Source organism: Podarcis pityusensis, assembly GCF_964106645.2.
Source record: "Podarcis pityusensis genome assembly, chromosome: 4".
Taxonomy (NCBI): domain Eukaryota; kingdom Metazoa; phylum Chordata; class Lepidosauria; order Squamata; family Lacertidae; genus Podarcis; species Podarcis pityusensis.
In genome coordinates, this window is record NC_138027.1 from 25,735,795 (window position 1) to 25,743,795 (window position 8,001).

General features: G+C 43.2%; 1 protein-coding gene across 2 annotated transcripts; it reads left to right on the forward strand.

Annotated features, from left to right (window-relative positions):
* The first annotated feature begins 3,199 nt into the window (after positions 1–3,199).
* Positions 3,200–7,643, forward strand: RPL21 (ribosomal protein L21). Of its 2 annotated transcripts, none has more exons than XM_081004226.1 (6): positions 3,200–3,274; positions 4,432–4,510; positions 5,204–5,265; positions 6,225–6,337; positions 6,717–6,867; positions 7,515–7,643. In XM_081004226.1, the coding sequence occupies exons 2-6, from the start codon at positions 4,444–4,446 to the stop codon at positions 7,602–7,604; spliced, it is 483 nt and encodes a 160-aa protein (XP_080860352.1). In that variant the 5' UTR covers positions 3,200–3,274; positions 4,432–4,443; the 3' UTR covers positions 7,605–7,643. The 2 variants fall into 2 exon arrangements, with proteins under 2 accessions (XP_080860352.1, XP_080860353.1); XM_081004227.1 differs by lacking the exon at positions 3,200–3,274 and adding an exon at positions 3,298–3,330.
* The last annotated feature ends 358 nt before the right edge of the window (positions 7,644–8,001 follow it).

The following is an 8,001-nucleotide window of genomic DNA, read 5'->3' on the forward strand; positions in this document are numbered from 1 at the left end:
TACATTGCAGCGATTATTGCAGATCCCTGTGGGTTGCCTTTCATCTAGATATATACCGTTTTATGCGCTCATAACATGGGCAAACGGTTTGGGAGAGCTCCAATATATTCATTAGGTTGCGTTTTCCGTGACATTCCAGTAAATGCAACACAGTTCTCTTGGAATGGAAGCGCCTGGTGTTTTCAGGTTCCTTAAATGCTTGGCTTTGAAGCACACAGTGGCTAAAAAGCTCTCTTTTCATTTTGGTTTGGCGGCTCTAGGACCCCGGAGAGAGGGATGCTGCAGGGACGCTGCTGCAGAAATAGTAGCCGCCGACCACCACGACCCTCCCCACGTGCACACTACACCACCTTAAAGATTGGAATTAATTATAGAATAAGCTTTTGGGGGACACACTCCACTGCATCAGACACATAAAGTCATGATCAGTTGCATCTTCAGGCGTCCCATCAGGCTATAGGAGAGGGAAAGAGATGGGACTGCTGGGCTGAAAAAGCATCTCTGTTATGTTCCGTCCTCAAAGGTCACAGCAAGTCATTCCATCCAGTTATAGAAGGAGAGAGAAATGGGACTTATCGCCATCAGTGTTGTGCTGCTAAAAGACCAGCAGCTTTCATAACTCCTTGAAATCTTTCCACTGGTCATGCCAATAATTAAATTGCCAAGAAACTGTGCAAAACGGTATGTCCACATTACCAATAACTGCAGTCAATGTGTTCCCACCGCAAGTTTTTGAAGCTGCATTCACATGTTGTTAACCATAGTTTCTTCACAAATGCCGGTGTTTGATGCATTTCTCACCTCAAATCAGCTTTAATCCAACTAGAAATTTGGATGTGGAGTAAGTGGGAATGTGAACGTATGAGCCAGCTGTTGTGCGTGCGCAGTTCTAGGGTGTGTGTTTACAGCGGTGGAAAACCAAAGAAGTCATGTACATGGAATACATCCCGATCCTTTCTCTGATGTGAACAGCACAGCACAAATGCAGCTTGAAAAGGCAGCAGGGGTAAATGATCTTATAATCATAGAATCTTAAGAGTTGGAAGGGACCCCAAGAGTCATCTAGCCCAACCCCCTGCAATGCAGGAATCTCAGCTAAAGAATCCATGACAAATCGCCATCCAACCTCTCTTTAAAAATCTCCAAGGAAGGAGACTCCACCACCTCTCATGAGAGTCTTTACCACTGCTGAACAGCTCTGTAATAAAGTTTTTTCCGCATGTTTAGTCACAATCTCCTTTCTTGCAACTTGAAGCCATTGGTTCAAGTCCTACCCTCCAGAGCACGAGAAAACAAGCCTGCTCCCTCATCCATGTGACAGACCTTAAGCTATATGAAGATGGCTATCATATCCATGTCCTCTCAGTTTCCTCTTTTCCAGGCTAAACATACCCAGCGCCTTCAATCGCTCCTCATAAAGCTTAGTTTCCAGACCACTGATCATCTTGGTTGCCCTCCTCTGCACATGTTCCAGCTTGTCAACATCCTTCTTAAATTGTGGTGCCCAGAATTGGACACAGTATTCCAAGTGTGGTCTAACTAAGGCAGAATAGAATGGTACTATTACTTCCCTTTATCTGGACACTACTTGTAGCCTAGAATAGCAGTAGCTTTTTTTTTACTGCTGCATCTTGCTCTGTTTGAAGCAACAAATATTAAAATACCCCAATATTGCTTTTCCCTCCTCCCCCCAATCCCCTTTCCTTTTGTGCTGTGTTTTTTATTAATTATTTACAACATTTAAATACCACTCTTTGGTTAAAAGTCTCCCTGAGAGGCTTACAAAAATCAGTTCTAAGATGGTCCCTGCCCTCGGGTTCACATTCTAAAGAGACATGAGGAGGGAGGGAGAAGCGAAAGGCAAGCTTAAGCACAAATTCATTCCTTATGAAACAGTTATTATTGTGGCTATCTTAGAAGAGGAAGAGCTCCTGGTTGTCATACTGCTCATGCATCTCTCCATAACACGGCCTGATGCAGTTTAAAGCCACTGTGTAAGATGCTAGTACAGTGGTACCTCGGGTTAAGAACTTAATTCATTCTGGAGGTCTGTTCTTAACCTGAAACTGTTCTTAACCTGAGGTACCACTTTAGCTAATGGACCGTCCCACTGCCACCACCGCACAATTTCTGTTCTCATCCTGAAGCAAAGTTCTTAACCCGAGGTACTATTTCTGGGTTAGCGGAATCTGTAACCCAAGGTACCACTGTATGTCAAAATGTTGGTAATGCATTTTGCACTTGTCTCCCATTTGATGGGCCTCCAGGGCTCCTTGTATAAATAAAAGGTGCAGAGAATCTTTCCTACCTCATAATATTAGAACTCGGCACCATCCAATGAAGCTGAATAGTGGAAGATTCAGGGCAAATAAAAATGTACTTTTTCACACAGTGCATGCATCGTTCAACATGTATCCAACTGACTAATTAGCAATTACTCAGGGACTCTCCAAAGTCTTAAAACATTTGAAATTGGCAGTGCCCATTATTGCATCTTAGGTATTCCCCATTTGTGTGAGGTGTTGAAGCAGTACAAATGAAGGCGGGTGGTGTGTATGTGAACCTGATTAGGAGAACTGATCCTTAATGGTTGAGCCGATCAGGTGCAAGGAGCAAGCTTAGCTGTTGTCCACAACAGCTCTGTAACTTTCTCTTACGTGCCATTCATTCTTTCGAAATTAGTGCCGGGAGGATGCAGCACTTGAGATCGCTTACAGTGGGCCAAAAACCTGCCCTCCATCGCAGTTGTTCCTCCATAAGAAAAATAAAATGTCCAACACGGCCTATCCGCTGCTTGCAACATCCAGTTATTACATAGATGGTGCTATTCACAGCGGCACATGACTCCATTCAACCGGCTCCCTGGGACCACGTGACGGCAGCCAGCCGCACGCGCTGCCTAACGCCTGTGTGGGCGCGGTCAGCTCCTCGCCCCGTGCTCCCTTTTGCCTTGGCAAGGGCCTCCTGGAAAGCGCGACTACGACAACTGCCTGCCTCCGTTCACAGTACTACGGAAGAGAGAGGTATTTATTCCATACTCGGCTGCTTTCTCCCCAGCACCCGTGTCGCTTCCTTTTTATATATATTTATATATGTATATATATATAATATACTTATATTAAAGTTTCCACGCCAGCACGCGACGTCTCATACACTCCGGCGTTTCTGCGGGACAGCCCTACATCCCGGAGGGCCCCTGCACGCGGGCAGGAAGGAGCGGAGAGCGCAGGAAGCCCCGCCTTCTTTCCTTTCGGCCTCGGACGCCATCTTACAGGTACACGGCGGAGCTCGGCTGCTCCTCTTCCACTCCTGGGGGGCCGCTTGTAGCGGGTCCGTGAGGGGCTTGGGCGCGAAATGGGCCGGTGGCGGAGAAACGGGAGAGGGGGAGCTGCTCCGGGCGGCGCTTGGAAGTGGGGAGGGCGAGGGAGCGAGAGCCGTTTCGCCGAGGGCGGCCTGGCCTTCGGGAGGGATGGGAAGAGAGGGGAGGCCGGCTAGGTGGGAGAGGGCGGCGGCGGGACCCGGACCCGGGAGCGGCGCCAGTGGAGTGCGCTGGCCTGGGAGGAAACGGCAGCAACGGGTGCGATCCAAGCGCACGTGGAGGTTTGCGATGGAGGCCGCCGCCTCCTGCTTTCTCCTCGTCCAGAAGTGGACTGAGCGCATGCCTTGCATGCAGAAGGCCCCAGGCTCCCATCTCTGGCTTCTCCAGTTAAGGCAGCACCTCGAGTGGCAGGGCTGGGAAGCCTCAAAAGGTCTGGATGTCACTAAGGTGTATAGTCGCTCCTGGAAACGTATCTTATCCTTGCAGCGGTTCTCAACCTGTGGGTCCCCAGATGTTGTTGGACTACAACTCCCATCATCCCTGAGCTCTGGCCTTGCTAGCTAGGGGTGATGGGAGTTGTAGTTCAACATCTGGGGACTCACATGTTGAGAAAGGCTGTTTTATGGAGGACCCCCCCCCCCCCCAATTCGCCTGCTCTTGAGCGTCAGTGGCTTTTCCAGAGGCTTGAGCAGGGATATCTTTTGTACCGCCTCAACTCCTGGTTTTTTTTTATCCTGGAGGTAGCAGAGACTGAACCTGTGTGCAAATGAACTTGGAAGTGTTTTGGAGGATATTGTGTGTATCCACACACAAGCAAAAGTGGGTGTGGATACCTGGGTGTAAAATGCATGTATATGGATTTCAAGATGTTGCACAGGTAATTCTGACGAGATATTCAGGCTCGAATGATATATGATGCTAAACGTGTTTGATGCTAGACAAGGGCTTTTCTGCAGTATTGTAGTGTGAGGGGTATATAATCCCTCCCGCCTGACAATCTTGATATACGCCCCCTCCCCTCATTGTTATTTGCTTTGGGGGAAAGCTACCATTGTGCATGTTTTAATTTTATTTTCTGTTAATTTTTGATCCAATTGTATTTTCTCTTTCAGTAAACCTTCAAGATGACCAACACCAAGGGGAAGAGGAGGGGGACACGTTACATGTTCTCAAGACCCTTTCGCAAACATGGTAGGGAATATTTGTTCAGCTAGTTTAGTTGGTCAGTGGGTTTGTTCCTTCTAGTTTATCCAGGAATAAGGGTTATTTCAGTAAACTGATGTGACCACCAAGATCAGGTGAACCTTCACATCCCATAGGCCATATGCTATCAGTATCAGCTAAGACTTACGCATCTTTAATTTATTGAAAAATGTCATTACATATACACTGCTAGAAATCTGTAGTTGCAGGCTAGAAAGCTCAGAAAGCAGCACTAATAGAGGGGCTTTGGGAAGAGGAATTGCTTCTATGTGTAGCTTATATAGCCTGAATGTTGTAAGTCAATTTTAATACCTTTAAAACATTTCATAGAGTTGGAAGAGATCCCAAGAGTCGACTAGCCCAACATCTGCTTAAAATCCTCCAAGGAAGAAGAGTACACCACCTTCCCAAGGGAGTCCATTCCATTGTCAAACAGCTCTTACTGTCAGAATGTACTTTCTGATGTTTAGTTTGAATCTCCTTTCTTGTAACTTGAATCCATTGGTTCAGGTACTATCTTTCAGAGCAAGAGAAAACAAGCTTGCTCCATCCCTCATGTGACAGCCCATTAGTAATTTGAAGATGCCCATAATATACTCTCTCAACCACCTTTTTCTCAAGCTCAAACATACAAAACTAACTTGAGTAAAAATATGATTGATTATTACATCTTTTTCATAGGTGTGGTCCCTCTCGCTACCTACATGCGCATCTATAAGAAGGGTGATATTGTTGACATAAAGGTATTTTTAAATTTAAAAATGCTCTAATGCTAAATCTAATACTGTAGTTCTCTCATTATCTGTCTAAAACAGAATTCAAATTAAATACAATCTAACAGAATAACAAATATTGTTTTGCTTGCCCTGCCCTAGAGTATTAAATGCTGGGATTTGAACTATGCTCACATTTTCATTTCATCTTACAATGTAATTTGTAAAATACACAGAGGAGTATTAATTCGCCAGAAGGTTGCCCTCTTCAGTATATCACACTATTGCTGATACAGAACTTTACTTGAAATATTTATTTCATAACACTCTGGAGCTTGATGATGATTGTCTCTTATGATTGCTTTTGTAATAGCAAAGTGAGCAAATCATTTCACCGGCACTGAAAGCAAACCAGAGATGTCCAGTTCTTCAGATTTAATTTTATTTGATTAAATATTTTAAGATAGCATTAATGTGTAAGGATAATTGTGCCAACCATGCGTGTATTGGCAAACCATTCATCAGTTTGGATATGGCTGTTGCATGATTTGATTTCCTGCAACAGGATAAGTGAGCAACTGGAAGACCCAGTACTTGGCTCTAGAATTTTATTTCAAATGGTAAACATTGCTTGATATACAATGCTATTCCATTTGCAGAGTAGACCAGTTGAGATCTAGTCCATTGATTGCAATAGGACTATACTGAGTATGACTTGCTAGATATTATCCACTGTATAATCCAAAACATAGTAGCTTACTTGATAGTTTAATTATTAGACAGATGCTTAGTCTAAAGCTTGGGAACCTGACATTGGAGGACTTTGGGACAAATATATATTTTTTAACGTGATCTTTCTGATATCATATTGGAAGCTTTTGGGAAATGTTGCTAATGTTATGATTGCAACTGCTTTAGTTCAATATATCTTTGGCATTTTTTTGTAAGATAAGCTATGGTAATATTTTCTGTCTGTCTTTTATTAACAGGGCATGGGCACAATTCAGAAAGGCATGCCCCACAAATGTTACCATGGCAAGACAGGAAGGGTATACAACATTACCCAGCATGCTGTGGGCATTATTGTGAACAAGAAAGTTAAGTAAGTGCTACTAAAATGGTTTGGAGCTTTAATTGCATTGATGGATTCCTTTCTCCCCATTCACTTTGCCAGTTAGACATTTGTTGTCTCCATTGGCCATTCAGGTGGGGCAGAGGCAATATCCTTTTAAAACCCAACCAGTTAATACTTAATTGGCTTGGATCCTGTCAAAGGAAACATATTGAAAAGTTCTTCTGAATCTGAAAGCTTACATGTTCCTACAGCAATCAGAGTTGCCTATGCTCTGAAACCAGCATGGTAACCATGTGTACTGACTTGGGCTCAGCTGTTAGTCCTATTTGGTTTTTTTAAAAAAAACAACAACAACAAACCCACAGGAAAAGCTGCTAAATCTAACAGTGTTGTGTTCTGTGTCTAGGGGCAAGATTCTGGCCAAGAGAATTAATGTGCGAATTGAGCATATTAAGCACTCAAAGAGCAGAGACAGCTTCTTGCAGCGTGTGAAAGAAAATGAAAGAAAGAAAAAAGAAGGAAAGGAAAAGGGAATTTGGTTTGAACTAAAACGCCAGGTAATGTATTGAGATGTGAACAAAGTGTGTGTACATTGTCTGCAAACGGGGGGGGGGGGGGGTTGGCGGAAGTGGTTTGAACATTCTATGTGACTAAGATGTCAGGAAGCAATTAAGTTTCTGACAAGAGAAGAATGTCAGGTAATTAATTCCATTAACACATTTTTTCAGATTAGAAGGAAGTTTAGTCAGAAACACTAGTGGGGGGGGGGTTTCTGCATAATCCAAGTATGTTTCAAATGCATTTAGCCTTGGTATTATTTTTATAAAGTTATTTTCAGTGCTAGTAGGTAATCTTTGTGCATATTATGGGGGGCAGGGGGAAGAAAGCTGCTGTTAGGCTGGTTTTAAAAAATTGCTACTGTGTGACTCATCCTATTCTCAAGTGATACAGCAAACTTTCTAGTGGAAAATATATTTAATAAATTATAAAATGATTCATGCATAGAATTATCAGTTGCCATATTGCGAGACGAGGTGCCATGCTTTCTCAAGTCTAAAGTATTGTAGTTTTTTGCTGTAGATTTTTTGTGTTCTAGGGACATAGTGCTGCAGTAAAAACAAGGAAAGCCCAACAGATGGCACCTGGACTAAACAATGCTATTGTAACTTGTATTTATGTTTAAATTTCTTTTTCTGTCTTCTAGCCTGCTCCTCCAAGAGAAGCCCACTTTGTGAGAAACAATGGCAAGGAGCCAGAGCTGCTGGAACCAATTCCATATGAGTTTATGGCATAGTGTATGTAAACAAAATAAAATACCATGTTGAGGACCTAAGTTTGTGTTGGTGTAGTCAAATTATTCTTAACAAGCACGGTGCTCTTGTAAAAAGACAAGAACTATTTGGCATGAATGGAATGTTGAATTACAGGCAGAAATGATCACTTAAAGGTAGCCAAGTTCTTTCTCGCCCCTAAGGGCTGTCCAATCCCCAATGCACTATAAATTGGCCCAAAATTCTTACTTGTGGGTATGTTGTTGATTTAATTCCAGCTAAGTGAGCTGGATGTTTAAAAATACATAAATAATACTTATTAGTTAGAGCTGATTAGCATAGTCTCTCAAAGCATTGGATTGGGTTATAAAATTTAGTAACTTGAGCAGAGTTCTAGGTGTGCCAATCTGGTATGTGAGA